Genomic DNA, 24,702 nt, shown 5'->3' on the forward strand with positions numbered 1-24,702 from the left:
GTATCCCTTTAAGCAGTGCCTAAAGTCAGGGGGATCTTGGGTGATCTCGGACCCCCTGCCAATATTGAAGGGTGGTCTGAGACCCCCCGTCATAGCACTGGCGTTTGTGAAAACGCAAGCTCAAGTACTCCATCTTGTTGACTTTCCCCATTCAAGTCTTGTCAAATCAAAATCTCATAAGATTAAAAAAAAAAAAAAGTGATGTTGTGAATAGCCATGTTAATTTCATGTTGAGCAAAACGATGGATGTTTCAGGAAAATTACTATAATTCTTGACGAGAAAAATAGGCAAAATCAACGTTGTTGGGCGATTTTGTTTTCTGAGAAACATGCCGGGTTACGCTTATGTTTTAGTGAAGTTGGTTTTGTGCGCATCTAATATGACCCCCCCCCTCCCTTTACCATAGTTTGTAGAGACCCCCCCTAACTTACAAGAGACTTTAAACACTGCCTTTGAGCAAGCTACATCCACACTCTGCTCTGGTCAATAAAATCAATGGCTGTCTAATGGAAACAGAGGCAGTAGATCTGGAATTCCTCTGTGGGCTTTGTCTTTGGCAGATCTGCAGAATGTGAACATTACCCTCCGCATCCTGTTTCGGCCAGTCCAGGAGCAGCTGCCGCGCATGTACACAACCCTGGGCGTCGACTATGATGAGAGGGTGCTCCCTTCCATCACCAATGAGGTGCTCAAGGCTGTCGTGGTGAGTGAGGGAACGCCCTTTGTGTTCCAAAGTCTGCTACATCTTGCGCCCAGATGTCTCCACTCCAAGGCACTGGAGAAAGCAGCTTTACATTGAGTGGTGATTTATCCCGCAAACAAATGGAAACGTAAACCGCTCCCCAAGCACTCTGCCCAGCAATTATGTCCCGGGGCTGCGTGATGTCTGCAAAACACCTTACATACATGTGTGCAAGTAGTGACACGTGTCCTCCCATGAGCAAAGGACTGAATCGGTCCCGAAATGTCTGGATATTGTTTATCTGGCTTCTTTTATTTTCGAGCTTATACCGCCACCTTGCGCAGTTTAAAACCGAAAGAAAAAATCATTAAACATCTTTTAAACTGTGCTCGAGTTGAAAGGCCATAATTCTATGTTGAATTGTTTTTTTTTTTGCTTGTTTTGCAGTTTTGGTGCTGCTCAAAGACTGTTAGTATTTTGTCTTGAACTGGCCTTGGAAGCAGTGGTATTAGGATAGCCTGTGTTTGAAGCTGATGGCAGGAACTTTGCGAGTGCTTCCACATAAACTTTGCGAGTGCTTCCCTTTTTTTTTTTTTGCTGTTCAGCAAATAAAGCTGTCTCAACAACCAAACAAGTTAATGACCTTTTGTTGTAGTATGGCACTGTTTATATCAAGGAAGAAAAGTTTTCAAGTACCGTAAAATCCCGTAAGAAGGCCCACCCAAAATGAAAAAATGAATGGTGAAAAACGTGGGATGGGTTATCTCTGGGGATGCCACAGCAAAGCTTTATCAGAAATTAATGGTAAGCACCTGGGCATCCGCTACAAACCACATGATGTGGGAACTGATACCGCAGATCGAGGACACGGCGAATTCGTGTTTCACAATGCGATAAACACGCGGGAATTCGCTACAAACTCCTGTGTTAAGGGAAAAAATACCGCAGGTGGCCGACGCAGCAGATTTGCGTTTCACGGAGCGAAGGGCTCGCGGAAACCCGCCGAGAACTTGCATCTCACGGGAACGGATACCACAGATCGCGGACACAGCAGATTCAAGTTTCATGGTGCAATAAAGACACGGAAACCCGCTACAGTCTAGCCTGTCACGGAAACCGATATCACGCATGCAGATCACGGACAAAAACGCGGGAATAAGCTACAAACTTGGATGTCATGGAAACAAATATTGCAGATCGCGGTCGCAACAGAATCTCATTTCACGATGCAATATACACGCGGGAACAACTCGCGCATGTTACAGCTAAGGATTGATATTGCGCGTGCAGATTTCGGACAAAAACACGGGAATCTGCTACGAACTCTGGAACGGATACCGCAAATCGCTGACGCAGCAGATTTGCGTTTCACGATGCAATATACACGCGGGAACAGCTGGCGTGTTATGGCAGCCAATATCACGCGCGCAGATCGTAGACAAAAACGCGGGAACCTGCTATAAACTCGCTTCTCGGACACACCCGTACCGCAGATTGCGCCCTTGATGCGCGATTCCCGTCAGACATCGTTTAAAGGGGCCCTGCAGTGACTTTTTGACTGGTTTTTAATTTGCACCGAACCTGAGCGCACTGAACGTAATAACTTAATGAAACTTTTCTTTTCTCAAATTTCGCTTTATTTTAAAAGCTATAGGTAAAGTAGAATTACAAAAACAAACAAAAAATAACTTCCTTCATGACGTCATAGGTCCTGGCTTGAGTGGCTTTGAACTAGAGGAGGGGTAGTGAGCTCATCAAGCGCTCACGGTTGCTGCACTCCGTGTCGACGACTCAAGAGGGCGCCACTAAAGCACGTGTTGGATAGACTCTATGAAACGGGCAACCAGGGCGGCTCGCATTGCAATTGCTGCGCGATTAAAGACTATTTCGGCATAACACTTCATTGGCCACAAACGACAGCAAACACGGGGTAAAGATCAGTTCAGAACGGGAGCCACTTTGCGCTGCCATACCGCCAAATGGCCAAATCGCCAGCAGGGCCCGCGCCGAAGGCCCTCGGAACGTTCAAAACCGGTCGGATTCTCGAGCCGGTATACGACCGCAGCGACACCACGTACATTCGGGACCTTTCTACACTCGCCGTTCGTCGTAGCCTCATCCCACTAGCCCTTTCTAGTATGCGCCGTTTTTTCCGCCGCTTGGTGGTGGGTTTGTCGACGGGTTTTTTTTTTATTTCCATACTTTATAAACTACATTTGTTCCTTTTCTGATCTGAAATACTGAACAAAAACTACTTTCATACATAATTGAAACGGTTCGCAACACTTATATTTTGTATCTCGACTAAAAAAAAAAAAGCTTTTAGTGGCTCTGACCAGTAGTAAGGCCAGGACCGAGGACGTCACATATGCGCGCTTTCGGCAACGCGGGTCGCCCTTGTAGGTGGAGGTGGTTTCCGCGTCGACCGGTTGAAATATGACGCACTGATATTTAGTTACTCTCTCCGTGTGCGCTGGCTTGCCCGAACCGCAAGAGACGTGGAAACCGCAAAAAAGGTAGACACTTAAATATGATTGCAGGGCCCCTTTAACCTCCAACGGGAATCGGGGGGTGGGCGATGTTTCGGAATTTTTATGTTGCAGATATTTAACCAGAAAAACGGGATGGGCAATCTCGGGGGAGGGCGCCCTTACGGGAGTTTACTGTAGGCTGTACTTTACGGTAGAAATAAGTTGGGAATTTCTCCTCTGCTCGGTTCTCAGTGATTGGGCAGATTGAAGAATAAATTTTTCGTGTTAAAACAGATAACTAGTAAAAAGCAAATTATTCTTTCTTAGGTAAAGTGATTTAAATAATATAACTAATTTGTATTTCATTTTGAATTTAAAAAGATTGATTTTTTTCAATTTTGACTTGACTGAAATAGCACTATCTCGCATTAATCTGATCAAAAACTATTCCAGCGTTTTGTTTTGCCTTCACCTAGTGCCTACCAGCAATCTTAAATGTGAAGACTGAAAGGAGGCTAAATAAAATGAAAGCACACCTAAAGTGCTAGATTCAAATGTTCATTGTTCAGTAATTCCTAGCTTGATCATACTTTTTTTAGATACACATTTCTCACTTTTTGTACCATCCCAATTCTTCTTCAGGAGGACAGCCCGCATGCCATACTGGTCCGAAAATATGGTTGACACGTTTGATGGGGATAAGAGGCATTTGGAGGGCACCTCTAACGAAATGGGCACTGCATACCTGCAAGTGCGGGTTGGAATTCCAGTCCATCCCATTGGCGCTGAAAGATGTAGGCGTTGCTGGCACAAAAGAAAAATAAATAGGGCAAAACGGCCAAGTAGAATATGTCCGCTGTGGTAGACAGTGGCAGACATAACCGGGAGACCAAACTTCTCGTGTTGTACGGTGCGGGTTTATAGTTTTCGGACAAGTCCCAGACGGGGTCTGGGGCCCGTTTGGAGATTGGCAGCAGGACTAACTTTCCAAAAAAATAAATAAAGCACGCTAAAATATTTTTATACAAAATACCAAAATCAAAATACCAATATTTACCAGAAATACTAAGGTCGCACACAAACGCGCATGTGGAGAGGTTCTGACTCCGACTAAATTACATCCTGTAACGTAAATATTGATAAAAAAAAAAAAAAATTTTCGCGGAACATTTGTTTTGTGACATGCTTGTCCCAATTAGGCTGTTTAAAAAAATGCCTTTTTTTCTTTGCGGTTAGTTACCCTTTCAGTAATGGCTGTGCGGTTGCGTTAGCTTTGGTTTTAAAACGTCTGCTTCAGCCTGCCACTTGTGTGCTTAAGCGTACCGGCATGACACCCAATTTTTTTTATCCCACAAAATAACAAAACACTGCCCAGGAGTGGGCCAGGCGAGCAGAGGAGCCCTTCCTCTTCACCTGTTTCTGCGCTAGCAAAGCAGTGACCAGCCACAAAAGAGACCATGTCGAGTCACTGTGACCTGAGCCAGAAAGAGCAGAGCAAAGCAGTGACCAGCCACAAAAGAGACCATGTCGAGTCACTGTGACCCGAGCCAGAAAGAGCAGAGCAAAGCAGTGACCAGCCACAAAAGAGACCATGTCGAGTCACTGTGACCTGAGCCAGAAAGAGCAGAGAAAAGCAGTGACCAGCCACAAAAGAGACCATGTCGAGTCACTGTGACCTGAGCCAGAAAGAGCAGAGCAAAGCAGTGACCAGCCACAAAAGAGACCATGTCGAGTCACTGTGACCTGAGCCAGAAAGAGCAGAGCAAAGCAGTGACCAGCCACAAAAGAGACCATGTCGAGTCACTGTGACCTGAGCCAGAAAGAGCAGAGAAAAGCAGTGACCAGCCACAAAAGAGACCATGTCGAGTCACTGTGACCTGAGCCAGAAAGAGCAGAGCAAAGCAGTGACCAGCCACAAAAGAGACCATGTCGAGTCACTGTGACCTGAGCCAGAAAGAGCAGAGCAAAGCAGTGACCAGCCACAAAAGAGACCATGTCGAGTCACTGTGACCTGAGCCAGAAAGAGCAGAGCAAAGCAGTGACCAGCCACAAAAGAGACCATGTCGAGTCACTGTGACCTGAGCCAGAAAGAGCAGAACAAAGCAGTGACCAGCCACAAAAGAGACCATGTCGAGTCACTGTGACCTGAGCCAGAAAGAGCAGAGCAAAGCAGTGACCAGCCACAAAAGAGACCATGTCGAGTCACTGTGACCTGAGCCAGAAAGAGCAGAGAAAAGCAGTGACCAGCCACAAAAGAGACCATGTCGAGTCACTGTGACCTGAGCCAGAAAGAGCAGAGCAAAGCAGTGACCAGCCACAAAAGAGACCATGTCGAGTCACTGTGACCTTAGCCAGAAAGAGCAGAGCAAAGCAGTGACCAGCCACAAAAGAGACCATGTCGAGTCACTGTGACCTGAGCCAGAAAGAGCAGAGCAAAGCAGTGACCAGCCACAAAAGAGACCATGTCGAGTCACTGTGACCTGAGCCAGAAAGAGCAGAGCAAAGCAGTGACCAGCCACAAAAGAGACCATGTCGAGTCACTGTGACCTGAGCCAGAAAGAGCAGAGCAAAGCAGTGACCAGCCACAAAAGAGACCATGTCGAGTCACTGTGACCTGAGCCAGAAAGAGCAGAGCAAAGCAGTGACCAGCCACAAAAGAGACCATGTCGAGTCACTGTGACCTGAGCCAGAAAGAGCAGAGCAAAGCAGTGACCAGCCACAAAAGAGACCATGTCGAGTCACTGTGACCTGAGCCAGAAAGAGCAGAGCAAAGCAGTGACCAGCCACAAAAGAGACCATGTCGAGTCACTGTGACCTGAGCCAGAAAGAGCAGAGCAAAGCAGTGACCAGCCACAAAAGAGACCATGTCGAGTCACTGTGACCTGAGCCAGAAAGAGCAGAGCAAAGCAGTGACCAGCCACAAAAGAGACCATGTCGAGTCACTGTGACCTGAGCCAGAAAGAGCAGAGCAAAGCAGTGACCAGCCACAAAAGAGACCATGTCGAGTCACTGTGACCTGAGCCAGAAAGAGCAGAGCAAAGCAGTGACCAGCCACAAAAGAGACCATGTCGAGTCACTGTGACCTGAGCCAGAAAGAGCAGAGCAAAGCAGTGACCAGCCACAAAAGAGACCATGTCGAGTCACTGTGACCTGAGCCAGAAAGAGCAGAGCAAAGCAGTGACCAGCCACAAAAGAGACCATGTCGAGTCACTGTGACCTGAGCCAGAAAGAGCAGAGCAAAGCAGTGACCAGCCACAAAAGAGACCATGTCGAGTCACTGTGACCTGAGCCAGAAAGAGCAGAGCAAAGCAGTGACCAGCCACAAAAGAGACCATGTCGAGTCACTGTGACCTGAGCCAGAAAGAGCAGAGCAAAGCAGTGACCAGCCACAAAAGAGACCATGTCGAGTCACTGTGACCTGAGCCAGAAAGAGCAGAGCAAAGCAGTGACCAGCCACAAAAGAGACCATGTCGAGTCACTGTGACCTGAGCCAGAAAGAGCAGAGCAAAGCAGTGACCAGCCACAAAAGAGACCATGTCGAGTCACTGTGACCTGAGCCAGAAAGAGCAGAGCAAAGCAGTGACCAGCCACAAAAGAGACCATGTCGAGTCACTGTGACCTGAGCCAGAAAGAGCAGAGCAAAGCAGTGACCAGCCACAAAAGAGACCATGTCGAGTCACTGTGACCTGAGCCAGAAAGAGCAGAGCAAAGCAGTGACCAGCCACAAAAGAGACCATGTCGAGTCACCGTGACGTGAGCCAGAAAGAGCAGAGCATGCACCCTGGTGGGACCTTCTTTTCTGTTCCCATTTTGTACTTGTAAAGAACCAACCAAACGATAACAGCACCATTGTAAAGCGTGTGTTGACTCGACTTGTCGAAAAATGTTCGAAGAAGTCGCATAACCTGCCTCGACTTTTTCTTGGCCCTTGGTCTCGCCCTGCAAATCCCCGTGAAACTCGGACCCCCGCAAAACCCCTGACTTTGCCCAACTCACAAATTCGCGCCGCTCACTGAACAAGTCATGAACTCGTCAACCTCAGCCCCTCACTGAACCTCGGGAGTTTTTAATATTTGCAAACTTGGCCTCACCCTACGCGTGAGAGTGAATGAGTTCTGCCGAGCTATGCTCACTGGTTCCTATTGATGGGCTTCTCTTGCATGTGTTTCCCAGGTCTAAAGGGGCTGCTCTCTAACATGGTTTTTCAGCTGCCGTCTCCCTCGGGATCTCCTTTTCCTACCTCAGCTCTTTCATAAAGTGTTTCAGCTCATGTTGTCTGTGATTCTACGTGGGCAATTCTTTGACATCTTCACTATGTTTGCAATTGTTGAGAAATGTTCTACATAACATTTGATCTCTTACATGAAACATAGTTTGATTTGTGTGCTTTGATATGAAATCATGTGGCTGAATGAAGGCTGTTTGCTTGCAGGCTCAATTTGACGCAAGTGAAATGATCACTCAGCGTGAGGTGGTATCTCAGAAGGTGTGCGATGAGCTTACCGAGAGGGCATCGCAGTTTGGCGTCATCCTGGACGACATTTCAATTGTGAGTGACTCAGATTCCCGATTTTTTGAAACTACGGACCTTCGAAAAGCTTCATCTCTAGAGTCTTTATTTTGCACACACCAATCACTCCAGTAATTTTTTTTTTTTTTTTTTTGCAGTGCATTTTTTTACAAGACTAGTAGTGGCATTTCTAGCGCTGTTGACATTAGTAGATTGGCTGGTGCTTCCACTATGTAGGCCGATGTTTTTCACAAGTGCATTTGTTTCTGGTGTTTTAGAACGGTACATGTCATTTATATGTCGATTGTTTTAAATTTGTGTGGCTGTAGAACCTAGATATCTGACTAGGCTTGGATTGACCCGTATATGGGGTCCATGCACAGGGTTTGAGGGCCTGATTTGGGACCCGCATAATTGGACAGGGAATTGCACAAAGCTGCACAGAGCTGGGAAGAAGTTCTGGGGCCAATGAGACTGGTCCGAATGGCAACAAGTGTGAACACAATGAGCATCCCTGAAGCTGCTGGGGACTCTAGCGGTGCTCATTGAATGCTAAAGACAGCCGCACCTGGATCAAAAGAGCAGTATTTCTCTAGGAGTCCCCTGAGGCCCAATAATTTTATTTTTTATTCACCTAGTGCTAAGTTCCTCTCGGAGGTTCTGGCAGGAGTGGTAATACAACGCACAAGAACTTATACATTGGACAAAAACAGTTTGATAAACAGATTAGAAAATGTATACAGAAACTTAACACTAAATGTACAATTCAAAACAAATGTACAACCAAATCTTGTTCAAGGACAACTTTCCAATGATTTTATAAATAAGATTATGGTTGACAAATTGACCTGCACTTATGTATTCCCATTTTCAATACTATGTGGAAAAAAAAAATTTGGAGAGAGTCATTATTAGAGCCCTGCATATCCGCAGATATCCGCAGTAAACGGGCGGATTGCGGATCGGATGTGGATGTCGGGCTGCGGATGCGGATGTCCGCGGATCCGGATTTAAATTTTTGCCCGGCGGCATTCAGTTCGTCGACTGACGTTTCATCTACAGATTGTTTCGTCGACATGCGACGTTTGATCGAAAGGCTTCTCGTGTTCGTTTTATCAAGAAACCTGAGACGTTTCGTCGCACAAAACCCTGCTATTTTTGTAACAAACTTTTTGCGTTTCGGCTGGATTACAGGGGGAGGGGGGCATGGTTTAGTTAAGCTCGCCTTAGTGAATTGCGCGCTAGCTTTTAGCGGCGTAGTGAAGAAATATATTTTCGACAAAACGTCGCAGGGTCCCCACAAAACGTACAGCTTCGACGAACCGTGTGTCCATGAAATGTATGTCCATGAAAAGTTGTCCACGAAACTTATAGAGATCCTAAGAAAGATCCGATTCTGACTGAAGATCGCTTCAGTTAGTGCGTTCCCTCTCGTCAAAACTCCCATCTATAGAAACAGTAAATATTTCCCGGGGTATCAATCGTCCCAAGAAAGCTAGTACATTGGCAGGAAAAGAGCGGAAACTTTCTCCGGACAAAAAAAAACCTCAAACGTACAAGTCACAAGAAAGTAGAAGAAAGGTCCCCCTCTGGGTGCAAAGAGTAGTGTGGTCATGATTCCCCCCCCAAAAAAAAGAAGTGCCTCGACAGCGAGCACGCCCCTCTGGCGCCACAGTTTGTAAAGTTTCAGAATCAACAGCGCACTCACATAAGCAGCCCATAAACGGCCTCTGTGTTTCTTTTTTGTATGCTTAGAGACATAGCCAAAAATTCTGGTAGTTCATATTCGTCCAACTACGATGCCAGGGTGTCGTAGCCGGACGATTATGAGCCTCTCTTACTTTTTAGTTGTTTGACGGAACTAAAATGTCATAATTTAGTATGACCTTTTGAAACTTTTGTTTCAAAAGTACACGTCTGCATAAAATAAATGTTACAAAGCAAAAAAATTTTTTTTGTTTTCTGCGGTTTTTTTGGGCAGTGTGTTGCGGACTCCTAGGACGATCACATAACTGAGATTATTTTTCCATCAACGCGCAGTGTCTCGAAAAGGCTGGTCGCTTTTAATATAAATACGATGAAACTGATAATGATAAAATGGCATCCCCTTTGAATGGTGACCCGATGATTTCTTTGTACAAAAATAAGCAAGCAGCTTAAAAAGTGCTATTTTTTTAATTCATGCTTGATCTTATGATATACAGTAAATGCCTGGATTTTGAGTTGGATGCGGTTCCACATTTTGCGGATGTGGTTCGGATAAATATACAAAGTATGCGGATGCAGATCGGACACGGATACAATAATGTAAAAAGTTTGCGGATGCGGTTTGGATGCGGATACGAAGTCTGTTGATGGGATGCGGATATTCAAACTGTTGTCCACGCAGGGCTAGTCATTATTATGCCCTATTCTGCTAGCTTCATCTGGTACGAACCAGTCGCAGAGCCAAATATTTCCAGTGCCCAGTATAAAGTTGCCGTCAAGTATAGAATATTATAAAAAGTTGAGTCTAGCCATCTGATGCCTAGTCAATAAAAGTTTCATTTGAGCCTTTTCATAGTTAGAGATTCGTTGGTACTGGCTGTATACGAAGCTCAAATCTGGGCACCTTTTCTAATTTGCCAGTGTTTGTGTCCATGTGAGGGTCCGAAACCTCCATAATCGTCAACAAATGACACTGTGGGCACTTGTCTTGACCAGAGGAGCTTTTTACCTACCTACATAACAGTTGTTCCCAACAGGCTACTTTGCCCTGGACGCCTAGTTCAAAAGCCACGTTGGGAGTTGATTGTTTCGTGCTTAAAATGTCTGACACTGTCGAGCTTCATTGAGTGTCGCCCTGCAGACTCACCTGACCTTTGGCAAGGAGTTCACCCAGGCCGTAGAAATGAAGCAGGTTGCACAGCAGGAAGCTGAGCGGGCCCGGTTCCTCGTCGAGAAGGTATGGGAGTTCATTTGGCTCTCGTAGATTTCTTCTTGCTCTTATGGTCTTCAGCAACTCATTTTTAACCTTCTAAAGGGATGGTGAACCGAAATTTGGATTTAAAAAAAAAAAACCATGCAGGAGATGCAGGAGAATCCCAACAACACTACTCGTAAGGCGATATCTCGAATGGACAGCCATATTTTTGGACAAAGAGGTTGAAAAGGCCGACGAGGTGCGTGACGTGAAGATATCTCGTTTCCTCCTCTCTTTTCGCTCCCTCAAGGCAGCGAGGCAGAGAAGACACGAGGCCGTTCCCTCTCCTTCTCGGAGAAACAAGACGTAAACAAATCTGTCAAATGTGCCTCCCTTTTTTTTAAAATTTGGTCATCCATTTGAGATATTGCTGTATGAGTGATTTTTTGGTGTTTGCGGCATCCCGTTGCTTGCTTTTGCCGCTGTGTTTTGTGGAATCCAGATTTCGGTTCAACATCCCTTTAAAGGGCAACTCCGCACAATTCTAAAAATTTTAGGCTAACATGTGATTCCATTTGCCAAAGCACTACTAAACAGCCCTACGTCTTCAGATTCGGAAAATGTGTAATATTATTTCTGTAATCTTAGTTTGAACATCAGCAGATATCGAAACTTTGGTTGCGACAGGCAACATTGATCTCGTGTCATCAGTCATGTTCACGTCACGTTGAATCACGGGATCCGAAAGGTCACCTGATCCTCCATGTGACGGCGGGCGAACGTAGAGCAAAGCGCAGGTTTCGTCTGCTCCGCAATTTTTGCCAATGTACAGTCAAACCTCGTTATATTGAACAGTGCGAGGACCGTGAAATAGTTCGACATTTAAAGTCACACACAAAAAAAGCGTCAAAGTACAACGCGATTTAATCAGTAAAAGGCTAACGGCAAAAAATGACTAGTACGCACGTGAAGCGTTAAGGTGAACTATTTATTCCGGCGAAAAAACTGCCGCAGCGTAGATTGCTGCATGGAGCTGACCGCATGCCTTATTACGGCCGGTTCCACTGTCTCCAAGCAGTCCACCAGTGCCAGATCACTGCCGTCGATTGCACTGCAGTAGCGGCGTAAAAGCGAAACCGTCTTCCCGACAATGTTGTAACAGGCTTTGAAGCGTTGCAGCCACCCGCTACTTGCGGCGACGTTTTGTGCTTGGTGGATGTACGTGAAGTCCTTTGCTTTCTGTTGAAGCATCGGCCTGACGCCGGAATGTTCCGAGCCCTTGCGTTTATAAACCACTTGCTTCGTTCAGCCTTCGATTTGATGTCACTTTTCGTCTTCAGCAGCGTGCTCAAAGTGCTTCGCGGTATGTTGTACGCTTCGGCAACGCTGGACTTCTTTTCTCCTTTTTCAACGCGGCGGATGATTTCAAGCTTCCTCGCGAACGTCAGCGACCTAAGTTTCTTTACATTTGTTGCCATGGCCACATGCGGTTGACGCAACGTCGGAGGAACGAACCCGGAGCCACGAAACTGCACAGGGCATGAAAAGAGCGATGCTGGCGATAGGATTGAGCTGACTGGACTGAGTCCATATGCCGCCGAATCTGGATGGCGTTCCCGGCACCACAGGCATAAAGCTTTATGCGGGCATGCGCTTGAATGAAAGTCGCAAACGCCTGCTGCGCCACCGTTATCCTACAATGTGTTGCAGAAAAGCCCGCGTATCCTCCGATGTGCTGCGGGAAAGCCTGTCTCCAGAGCGCAGCTTTCCGGTGCTGCGGAGTTCGATATATTAATTTTTTAACTGACCGAGTTTGCTATAAAAAATTTAAAATGCATGTAATTCTTATGGTAGTTTGACAACGATTCGATATAAGCAATAATTCTATATATCCGTGTTCGATATAATGAGGTTTGACTGTAGTTTGCTACAACAAACCAAGATCTCGGTTACACTTGACAAGATCCCCAGGTTGTCCAAATTCATCAGGCCTCTGCTTGGGCATGAGAGATGCGCTTTGTAGGTCACATTTATTTTACAGAAAATAGCTGAGTTTTCATGCCTGGTTTCTACAGGCACGAGGCATATATATGCTCGTACACTGGGAAACGCCCGGTACGTAGTGCGACCGACATGGGGGTCGTTTCATCGTGTTGGTCAAATGACCACCGTATCGTTTGACTAAGGTACACAATTCATGAATTGTGTACTTTGATGAAGCTGTACTGCAGACTACACGTTTATTGTCAATAGCAAAATAAGCAAGAATAATAAAGGCCGTGATAAGTATGCTCCAGTCATTTGGTTTCACAGCGGAACTGATCTTTTCACGCACGTTTTGCTATTTAGCTGGTAACAGCAAATTAGTCATGAGCACAAGCAATCAGAACAGATCATTGTTGTGTGCATTTGGCGACAACGGCTTCCCGGATTTCCATTAGCACGGTATGTTCGTCCATGCATTCAGAGGCGCACAGTTGTGTAGAAACTGGTGAAAGGCAACTCCCAGGCTGGTCAACTGGTACTTGGAGCAGGCAACTACACAACTTGGTGAGCCTATGGATCTTTCGCGAGGTATCATCGCCAGGCATCGGAGATGCGGCCGGCCCCCGTACCGTAAACAAAACGTTGTTCACAAACTACAACAGCAGCGGGACGAAACAGACTGCTCCCAGCCCCCAGCTCCGGGAGGCGGGCAGCGCAAGCTAGCGCATCCAGGTTACGGTAATCACATGGACACCGTTTAGCCAACACCGGGAGGAGAAACTCGTGACGTCGTCGTTCAATTTCGCTCTGAGAAGCAAAAACAAACAAAACATGAGAATGACGTCGACATGTGACGTAGTGGCTCAATGTAGGCTGCTCCAACTCTGGTATTGATTGCGCTGTTGATTGCGCCTCACATCGCACGCTAGCGTTAGCAGATTTCTGCGACTTGGCTCATTTGAGAGTGTGCTGGCCAGTTTATTAAAGATAGAGACGGGATTAGGTCGTTATATTTGACATCTGGTCTACCTAGATGATACTGAAGGGGGCTGCATAGTTTTCTCAATAACAAAAATGAAGTGGAGTTGCCCTTTAAGTGGCTTTTTTTTTTTTTTTCCGTCCCAGCGTGCTTCCTATGCCAAACTTTTTTCGCTTCACAAAAAAAAAAAATTTGTTGGATGCAGAAATGCGGTTTTATGCTTTAATATGTACATTTATTTACCAGATAATGTTACTTTACGTTCAAAGAGTTGTATAACTTTTGGATTTCTTCAATATAAAAAATTTTTTTTGCGTGGTATTTCTTGAAACACGGTAGTGGTACCTGGCATGCTGGGCGCATAGAGCAAGATTCTTTGTGCTTCCTTTGGCGTGTCTTGCTCCAAGCACACACATGGCAGACTCTTGTGGAATTGTATCTTTGCGGGTATCGCTGAGATCAAATGTCGTGCTGTTAGGGGCATTCGTTTGTCTCCGCTAGAAGTGCATCCTGCCTTGGGTCTTGCGCTTGGCTGGTGGCAATTTTCAACCATCTGACAAAGGAGCTCTAGGCAATACAGCAGAACCTCATTGATACGTTCTCGGTTGATACGTTTTCCCGGCTGTTACGTTCAAAAACGACGGTCCTGTTTTACACCTATAGAAATGCATGTATTAGTTTCCTGCCTGTTATGTTTGCTTTGCCGGCTGTTACGTTCAAAAGTGCCTCGGTGTGCCGGTCGCTAAGCTGCCACACTGGCTGGGAAGCGAAGCTAGCGGAGCAAAGCCGAACCATGCAATGCTGGTCGCACGGCACGCATGGGCACGCAGACGCCCGTCTTCCCTTTCTCTCCTCGCTGGGCTTTGCTGAGCTCTGCCACAGCTTCCCATCTTGTCCAGGTGTGATCTTGGAGCACCGCTCGGACGGGGAGCGAGGCGGCAAACGCTCCTTCTCTCATTCACCTGTCCTTCTCTGACACGAGGTGCACGCTGCTCTTCTACTTTCTGTTCGGCTCGATTGCATAAACCGTGGTGTTTCGGAGTATGTGCGCTTTGCACCCATTGACGACGGTCATGGCATCGCGGAAAAGGAAGGCACTCTCTTTTAAAGAGAAGTTATAAATTTGAGACAAGTTAAAAGTTTTAAAGAGAAGAAAGTGATGAAGATGTCGAGCAAGATCGAACGATTTCGCTGCGCCCACGTTTGCGGACGCGATCATTGTATTGGACACCTTGCGCCGCTACGTAAATATTCATGACTGCGCGGAGAGTGAGAGAGGACTGCGGCTCCTGGAGAAGCAGCTTTTACTGCTTCACATTAATTTGAAGCGGCAGGCGGATATTACGCGCTTTTGTGAACATGTCCGAGTCCTCGACAGTTCTGTAAGTACACATAAAATAAACCATTGTATAAGAGCTGCTTTCTATTTCTTGTGAAGACCCCCCGAGTGCGTTATCGGTTGTTACATTTTCCTGGATGATATTTTTTTTTTTTTGCAGTCCCCTGAAAAACCTATCAACGAGGTTCTACTGTAATCTGTCAGGGGCCTCTTTTTTTTTTTTCATTTGCAGAATGTTGCTGTTCAGAACAGTTACGTCGACAAGCTGAAAAATCTACTTTTCACACCATTTGAACGACTTGCATGTGACTGTACCAGACAGTCACAACCATGTCCGCCTTGTCGACTGTGCAGGAATTGTATTCAACCACACATTGCGGTATCAATTTCAGCGGACCAGTCTTTCTTTTTTGAGCTGTCCACCATGCAACCCTTGTGGTTGGCTGAGCATGCAAACCTCTCGCCTGTCCATCCAGCGCACAAAGAGATAATGTGCAACTCGCTGGTTTCGCCTCATTGATCTGTTTTCCGAGAGGGAACATTGAAAGGACTTGTATACCAGTTGTCGACCCAGACCCTTGTCTAAGTAGGTGTTGAAAAGAGTAAGCACAATGGAGGCGCCATATGTTAAACCAAAATCCTGTACCTCTATTCATGCTTAAGAGTATGTCATGTCATCCAAGACGAATCCTGTCTTCACATTGTAAATTGCAAAAGATGTGAGACCGAACAGACTCCTTTTAGCTGGGATGTACTGCTTGAATGATAGTCATCCCTTGAACAACATCAAACTTTTGTCAGTCCACAAATCCCTGAATGGTGCAAGGGATCCTTGAAAGTTGCTGCAAAGCATGGAGAGGACCGGACGCTTGTACAACCTATCACCGCGCTGCTGTTCATTATTGGAGAAATGAAGAAAGCTGGAGTGCTCGGAAAAGGATCCAGCGACCAGAACTCTGCAAAGCTTACTGAGGTTACTGACTCTCGGGTTTATCAATATCAAACTTCGTGGAGAAGTTGTAAAAAAAAAAAAGTAAATAAGAAAAGAAGGAAATGCAATATGCCATTTATGACATTGTAAAAATAATAAAAAAAAATGTGTAGTTTTCACGTCTTATCTAATATGACTGGAAAATAATCAGTTAACGAATATCTTACTTTCCTTCTACTTTTATTGTTTCGCGAGTGCCCCATGTCCCTCTCGCGGAGCCGCCAGGGCTGGTTTGTCGTCGCCACGAAGCGGCCCCCCTGTCCCCTGTCTTAATTGTTCCTCGAGGACCCCGCTCTGGATGCGTACCGTGCGCTGTGTCTCGCTCGAGCACAGCGGGGCCCCTCGATGTTTTGTAGCCTTTTTTTTTATTTTGAGAAGAAGCGTCGGTACTGCTCTTGCACCCCGACGAGGGGTTTTTCCTTGAAGCGGTGTCCGGCTGATGGTCGACAGTTAGGGCGAAGGTTTTTAGGAGTTTTCGGGGGTCTATGCACGTGTCCTTTCTTAATTGGATTTTGTATTGTATGTGCTTCTTTTGTACCCCGTGGCTCCCATTGGTCTAAAAAGAGCAATATCTGATTGGCTCCTCGGATGGCGAGAAAAGTCTTAGAAAAGTGAATATAGGTGCCTAAAGGCGCGGGATTTGCGGTTCAAGGTTCGAGTACGGAAGTGGTCATCGGCAGTTTGAGAACCGCGCGAGATAGGGGCGCGAGTGTGCGACCTGCTGCCTCAGGACGAGAGCCAAGTGCAATATGTGAGTGTGCAAACCATTTTACATTGTCCCTTTGTTGCGTTGTGTGACTTCCTTGACTTTCTTTTGTGAGCGGACTTGGGAAGTTTTAGAAATCGACACCAATGAACAAATCGCGGGAGATTTTTGTTGGTTAGATCAGATTAAGATAGGGAGTACTTTATGGGGGAGCAGCTTTCCAGTGCTTATCGTCTATCCATCAAGATGTCCCGCGTTTCTACTGATGCATCATTGTTCTATCAGTCCTGATAACTGGAGGCTTTGTGCATTGGAGTCGTGCTTCACAAAAAAATAGCTTTTATGATTTTTTGCTTACTCTGGTGCCTTCTTTTGACGGGACTTGTAAATAAAAAAAGTAAAATGCAAATGCCTTCCTGGTGGGGAATTTCCGGGGCATCATTTTTATGTATTATAATCATCCCCAAACCAATATGACAACTTTATTTTAATTACTTAATAGAAGAATACATAGTTATTAGAAAAAAAAAATGAACATGCTTTTAATTTCTCTTGGACTTTCTTTCTATCTCCCTTTACTCTCGTTGGTCCGGCCCCCCGCGAAATGAAATCCTGCGTACGCCACTGCATAGCGCCCTGGCTCTTGTGTTCACGTCGGCCACCAGGCTCCTGCGTGTAGAAGGGTTACTTGTAGCGCTCTCTTTGCCCGTCTCCAAACCTTGCACCCTCTACTGATTGCCGTGAACTCTGTCTTCTTTACGTTGCCTGGGGGGCCAGTGTGCGACGCATATGCCCGTGCATCTGGTGCCCTGGGGGCACTGTGGAGGATTGTGTAAGTTGCCCCTCTGTCTTTCTTGGACCTGATTAGGTAAGCATGGTGGAGGCGGTCGGTACCGAATTTCGGTCAAGATGTCAGCTTGAATGGTTTGTGCAACCCATGGCATGTCATCCGGGTCTTCGAAGCTCCGCTTTTGAAATGAGCGTGGAAGCACAGGTGGCTCTGATGGATTGTACGTGCGACCTTCTCTGGGTCTGTGGCATCTGCAATGTCGTATAACCCTCGAATGGCTCTTACGAACTTGATGAGCTTTTCGTTGGGATGCTGTATGCACGCAGCTTGTCTTTCATGTGGATTGCGTTATCCGGTGGCAGGAGTTTGGCACTGAAACGAGTGAGGAAGTCAAACATGCTCGTGAAGTCTGGTTGCCAGTGCCTCCACATTGCTGCATTCTCCGTTTATGCGAGTGAGGGTCACTTTGTCGCCGACGGTCCATGCCGCCTGGTAGTTCCTGGGCGATGAAAGGGGCTACTGATTTGCTCTTGGAGTAACCTGCATATTTGAAAACATGGAGTGAAAGTTTAATACTTAGCAGGCCTGGTGATGGTGGGGTGTGGAACGCTCCACCTGCTTGCGCTGCATCTGAAGCAACGATGGCTGCTCTTAAAGGCCGTCGTGTGGCACTGTGTTTGCTGGCGGAGGATGCTACCTGGGGGTTGGTTGCACTCCTCTTGGAGCTTTTCGACAAGCTGGGCGAGGGGTACGTCCTTGTCACTGAAGGTCACGTTGGCTTTATCCAACGATAGGTTTCGTGGACGCGTTTGCGGTGGCATTCGCTTCATCCTATAGTCCTCGAATGTGCACGGTCTCGTCCGTGAGGAAAAGTGTCACTCGAGGCAAGCTCGCACTGCTCGTAAAATAATGAGAAAAAAAAAATGTACTCTGGTCTATTAGGCTGTGAACCCAAACATTTTGCATTCTAAGGCTAGTGGAAAAATTGCAGAGTCAGCCGGACTGTGGAAAGTAAGCAACGGCAGCCAGAGCAGAGGTTGCACGAGCCTACCTGGGGGGTAGGGTTCTGGTGGCAATAAGCGAGACACGAGCCTTTTCAGGAAAAGAGCGGTAGTAGCGGCTGGTAGCGTAGAGCGGTAGTAGCGGCGAAAGAAGCCTCGCGCGGCAAACCAAACAACTGGAGCACGCAAGAAAGCAGCAAGAATATGATTGACCTCTTGGCAGATAGAAACATAACCTTTTACACCAAAGCTGTTTATGGCTACGGTTCCAAGGATTTTTCGTGTGCGTGACCAAAAACTGCACCGCCGCACGCGCACGCCTTCCTCATATAAAAGATTTGAAGTAACCAAAATAAAGGGGGCGTTGACGAAAGTGCGTGCAAGATTCCAATTGTTTTAGGCTGTTGCTTTGGGACAGTTACTGCTGCAGACGCCAGCACGTGCGGCGCCTGGAACACCATTTCCTGCATTCTCCTTGATGCTTGGGCAATTCAGCAATAGGTCTATACACAAACTCAACTCTGCTACGTCCCGCCGCGGTGGTGGCGCGTTGGGCGCACTTCGGGTCTGGGGCAGTGGGCAGAAGTCACCGTGCGAGACATGCATTCCTGTGTTCTTTTGGGAGAAACCGGACAAAAAACCTACCTTCTCAACAAAATGCTGCGACGGGGGTTGTACCAAGAGAGTCTGGAAAGGTTTGAAGATCAGTTTTCAAGTGTTTCTGTTCCCTCCGTTTGTCTTAGAATGTGGATAGTAGCCGTGAAAAGGGCAAACCAGACGCTGTTGAACTACGATTGCTTGTGCTGGCAACACTTCGTGGTCGCCAGATGTATTTGTTTTGTTCCAACATGAACGAGAGAAAACCACCAAGTTGTCCGAACCACCCGCGGGTTCAGTGCGTCTTCAAATTCACATGGCCGCCTGATCGTTTGCACTTTCGTCTGCGCTTTCAAATTCGTCTGCTTTTTGTCGTCTGCTCGTTCAAACAAAAGCGGCCCGTAGACCAAACTTTGACCCAATGATTGCGATAAGAAGTAATTGCAGGCCTCAAAAGACTTAAGGGGGGACACTGGCTAGAAGTTTAACTTCTGAACCACTCATATGATCGGAATGAAATTTGCAGGGGAGATTTAACTTCAGATGAAGGTGTACTGTACAAACCTTCAGCTCTCTAGGACAACCTTACATACCTGCATAAGATGTCACTCTTCGTTAAGAAATCTGATATGTAAATGAAGCTATTAAAGGGGCAGTGCAACGGTTTTCAGACTTTGGCCAATGAACTGCGGCAATTAATTTGCGTCACCTATGGGACGAAAAACAGAAGACCTCATTTTCTTGCAAGCGTTAGTTCTTATTTATAAAAAATGAAGCAAATCCAAGGTCGAAGTGCCTCTCAACCCTCCACGCCGACTTTCGAGTGATGTCTCTGGGGGTTCACGTGGTTTCCCCTGGGCCCTCTCTTCAGAGACCCTAGCCGCTTCCTCCGCGATTGTCGACTTTCAAAGGATTAGCCTCGTCGAAGGTCGTGGCGAGCAATGGACACAAAGGACGTTTCGCCACAAGGCTGACCGCGAGTGTAGCAGCGGTGGGGGACAGGGTTTGTTGACTTCCACGTACCCATAGAGACGCTGTCATTTTAGTTCCCGTAGCCGCCACAGACGTCCGAAGATCGGTAAATAATTTGTTTTTTGCTTTGCGATTATGCAGCAGAATATCAGTTTTTCGGGGAAAGGTGACGCGTTTTTGATCACTTGGGCTTGGATAAACAATATAAAAAATGCAAACTGATTCTTTCAACATTAAAACCGTTGCACTGCCCCTTTAAGCATCATTTTATCTGCTTGAATATAAAGTAGGGGATGTGGGACATTGGGCTATTTAGTTTTTATAAAACAAATGTAAATATTTCAGGAAGAGCGATTACCTCAAAATATGAGATGCATATTTGTCATGTCAATTTTTGAAAACATAGCTTTTTCTCAATGAGAATTTTAACTTAAAACAAAATAAAGTAGATAGCCCAATTCCCCAGTAAATTTCAGTTTGGAAACATCTTGACTGTGGTATCAGAAAAATTTTACCTTCTAACAAAAGACTCCTTCGTATGAAATTTGCAGCAAAAAATGGAACTCAGAAAAATGCATTCAAACATTGACCTCCTTTATTTTGTTACTGCCTCCCAATGTGTTACTGCATCCCAATGCCTCCCAATGATCATCAACTGTCTCGGAGCTGGTGGCCATTAGGGAAAGCTTGAAATATATAATACGCACCGAACCACGAGCATGGTCCGTTTTCACTGACTCAAAAGCTGCACTCCAGAGCATGCAGCACTATCTACGACGTGGAGCAAATGAACAGCTGACATTCACCGTAGTCAGCCTCTGCCAACAGGCCCAACAGGCTGGCCACCACATTCACTTCCAATGGATCCCGAGCCATTGTGGCGTCCCTGGTAATGAGGCCGCTGACCAAGCAGCAAAGAGCGGTCACGACAACATATCTAGCATTTCTGTTCCATATTCAAGAACTGACGCTGGTGCAACGGTTTTCTGGGTCGGAAAAAAGATAGGTGCGGCCCTCTGGGCTAGCCCTTCTCACCACTATCCACGACTTGATAATATAGATCCTGAACTTAAGTTCAGACCGCCCAGAAACCTTACAAGAAAGACTGAATCAGCACTTCACCGAATCAGGCTGGGCGTTGCATTTACATATAAATATCTCCACTCTATTGGTAAAAAACCTTCTGCAAACTGCTTGATATGTGAAGAAGTGGAGTCACTGAAACACCTGTTATGCACTTGCTCAATTTATGACGTGGAAAGGGAGGTGCTTACTGAAGAACTTTCCCAGCTGGACTCCCGACCGTTCTCTCTCCAGAAGATCTTAGGAGCGTGGGAGAGCCCAGAAAAGCTGGCTGATGCGACCAAATACCTATTACGTTTCTTACGTGATACCCAACTTATTTGCCGTCTTTAAGGAGCAGATATAGAGTTCCACGTTATTTTGATGTGTTTTTATTAATTTCCTCTTCTCGCCCTTCTTTGGCATCCCCTATTCCCCCTCCCCAGCACAGAGAAACTGGTTAATGCAAACTGCATGGAGCGACCGCTCTGTCTTTCTAAATAAACCTCTTCTTCTTCTTCCCAATGTGTTGAAAATATTTTATATCAGTGTAACTATTTGGCACATGGTTACGAAATGTAGTGTAAGTGTACAATTAGTTTCCAAAATCGAAAACCTCTAAATTAAAAATTGAATTTTTTCAAAAAGTTTTGAAGCTTAGGCTTATGTCCCCCCTTAAGAAGGCTCGGTGTAAACGGTAGGTACAAGATGTTGATCAGTGGTACCAGTGGCCATGACTGACTTGTTACGCCCAATTCACTTGGTCTGTTCCAGGGCCGTAAACAGGGGGGGGGGATAGGGAATTCTGACCCCCCCCCCCCCCCCCCCCCCCCCCCCCCCCCCCCCCCCCCCCCCCCGAAATTTTTTTCTGGGTACGGCCCTGGTTGGTGCACTGGCAGCCAGCCGATTTTAATCTCCACCTCTGTGCACGCGCAGTGGCGCCGGTCGGCTACCGGGTACCAAACCGGGACCGGTTCTCCGGTTTGCTGTAACTCTCCATTATATGCCACCGATGCACATGATTCATAGGTGAAAATAAGACAATAGACACTTTCAAAATGGCCGGCGTTGTCCCCCTCCCCCCCCCCCCCCCCCCAAAATTTTTTTCTGTGTACGGCCCTGGTCTGTTCCCGCTTCCGATTTTCAGTATCGACGTCGGTCAGCGCCGCTACCTTCTACACTTTGGCAGCACGAGCGACATCGCGACCGAAAATAGCTAGAAGAATCTCATAATGGTTTTGGCATCCATTCTGCGGCGTTCATGCGAATGAATCGCCGCACATCAAATTACTTACGCAACGTTTAGCGGCGTAACGAGCCTTAATAATTTCGTTCAGGCGATTGAAGTGGTAAGACATTGCTATGAGGACGTAGAATCGACAATTCCAACGTGAAAAAGAGTATGCAGACTTGCACAGACGCTGACAACGTGACATTGCAATGGTTTGTTGACACGGGACGCGGTGTTTCTTCGTCGCACTCCATTGCCCATGCGTTTGAACCGTCGTCTGCTCTTTCAAACTTGTCTGCTTCGTGTCGTCAGCTCGTTCAAATGACAGCGGTTCGTAAACCAATTGTTGACCCGGTAATTGCGAAAAGAAGTAAGTGCAGACCTCAAAACACTTTTGAAGGTTGGTTGTGGTAAGTAGGCTAAGTGTAAACAGTAGATACAAGATGTTGATCGTTGTTACCAGTGGCCATCACCGACTTGTAATGCCCGATTCTACATGCAGTTTTCAGTATCGACATCCACGATCTCAGCGACAGTCCACGGTTTAACAGCCGGAGCGACGTCGCAACTGAAAATAGCAAACAAAATCTCATCGTGGGAGTCGGACTTTAGCACCCATTCTGCGGCGTCCACGTGAAATGAATCCCCACATGTCACATTATTCACGTGAAGTTTTGCGGTGTAACGAGCCTCGTTAATTTTGCTGAAGCCGCTCAAGTAGTCAGACATTGTTAGGAGGACGTAGAATCAACAATTCCAACGCGAAAAACAGCACGGGGATTCACACCGACAACAACGCAATTCAATGGTTTGTTTATGGGCAACGGCGAGCTTCTTGCCCACCCTCCATCGCTCATGCGCGGGACCGGTGGTGTCCGCTAGGGGCACTCCGGTTTGTTTGTATACATGAGTTGGTGTATTCAGTAGATTAGTTATAGGCACCATTTTCAAGATCGGTAGACTCTCAGTAGATAAAGGTTTCTCGAAGATTTGCCGCAGTGCGACTCGCGTCGGCCATGTCTATGTTCGCACCGCCCTCTCTTTGTCGTCGTTCCAAGTGTTTGCGTGCCTAGTTTTCTTCCGCTCTCCCGGGGTGGCGGTTCCGTCACGCATCTCTAGTTTCCTCGATGCTCCTCGGGGCAGGTCTCTTTCGTCTGCTGAACAGCTTCGCTGGTCATCCACTTTCATAGAATAGAATAGCTCATGATTCCTTTTTTTGTGTGTGTGCAACATGTAGCTAAATGTGCAGAGCATACAATGTTGGTAGCAGATTTTTCAATATCAGTCTGGAAAAGTTTGCAAACGACGGAGAAAAACGTGATCCTATTGCTGCTCCATGAATTTGTATGTAGCGGTTCATAAATGTGAAATGATTAAGCTCCAAAGTTAAATGCATAAAAATACTTAGCACATTCTTACTAATGGCACAATTTTCTTTTCTTCATTTTCTTTTTTTTTTTTACTATATGATGTAGCATTTTGATATTTGTTTTCAATCCAGGGTAACTGAGAAGTGTTGAAAATACTCTGGGGTGTTTCCACATCAGATCGTACAATGATGGTCCGAGTCATAATTTTTATATTTGTGTGAAAATTTATTTGTGAAAGCTATGTTCTTGGGAGGAGTATTCAGCTCTATGTGAATGCTAGAGCTAATTTTCTTCCGGAGATATTAAATTTCCAAGTTCGAGGTGTAAAGGTTACAGAGGCTAGGTTTGCATCAGGATGGTCATAGGGGTGTCGTGCCTAATTTTTGTTTTTAAATTTTATTGGAGGTAGTAAAACATGTCCAGAGAATGGCATTAGCCTTACTTCTACAAAAAAACTTGCTTGTTTTCGTAAAAGGAAAAATAAAAAGCATTTGAGAGGAGATGGAACAACGATTTTCCCGAGTGCGCCTAGACAACTTTGAGGGCCTAAGGAATAAAACGAAACTTTCTAAAATGCTAACATTTTTATGTTTAAAGCGTGCCAATTGGTCTATACTACAAAGTAGTTAAGTTTATTTTATTTGTTTATATTTTAACTAAAATAAAGTGACGAATTTGGCCTCTCGCACAACCCTTTCATATTTAGGCATTTACGCATATCTTAAAATTGAACTTTTAAGCCAAAATTTTTTGTACACAATGTATAAGGCTTTGTTTACTTTTAAATTTAAAAAAATTGGTGCTCAACTATTGTAAGTGTTTTTTACATTGTGCTTAGAAGTTTTCTAATTATTGAAAAAGTCTCAAATGTGCTATTTTTGAGCGACAATTCTAAAAAAAACAATCACCCTAGATTTTCCCCAAACTTTTCTCAATGAAGCCTTGGAAACAGGTAAATCACAATCTGCATTATATTAATTGAAATTAGAAACAATTAATGGTGAGCCACCTCTATGTTGCAGTCAATTACCGTTTGAGGGTTTCTGTCTCCACCACTAGTGGTACTCGAGCACCGCATCCAAAATGGCCATACTTGGTTGCACTATCTCCCA

The 24,702-nt window shown here is 45.9% G+C and overlaps 1 protein-coding gene across 2 annotated transcripts in view; it reads left to right on the forward strand.

Annotated features, from left to right (window-relative positions):
- Positions 1 to 24,702, forward strand: part of LOC8025164 (protein l(2)37Cc) — a 92,142-nt gene that overhangs the window by 62,487 nt on the left and 4,953 nt on the right. Inside the window, exons 5-7 of one of the 2 annotated variants that reach the window (XM_042287544.1) lie at positions 562 to 704; positions 7,587 to 7,703; positions 10,513 to 10,608. In XM_042287544.1, coding sequence (XP_042143478.1) covers positions 562 to 704; positions 7,587 to 7,703; positions 10,513 to 10,608 — 356 coding nt within the window. The remainder of the gene's footprint in view (positions 1 to 561; positions 705 to 7,586; positions 7,704 to 10,512; positions 10,609 to 24,702) is intronic. The other variant, XM_040501828.2, reaches the window with a different exon arrangement.

Source organism: Ixodes scapularis, unplaced genomic scaffold, assembly GCF_016920785.2.
Source record: "Ixodes scapularis isolate PalLabHiFi unplaced genomic scaffold, ASM1692078v2 PGA_scaffold9__187_contigs__length_104089568, whole genome shotgun sequence".
Lineage (NCBI taxonomy): Eukaryota > Metazoa > Arthropoda > Arachnida > Ixodida > Ixodidae > Ixodes > Ixodes scapularis.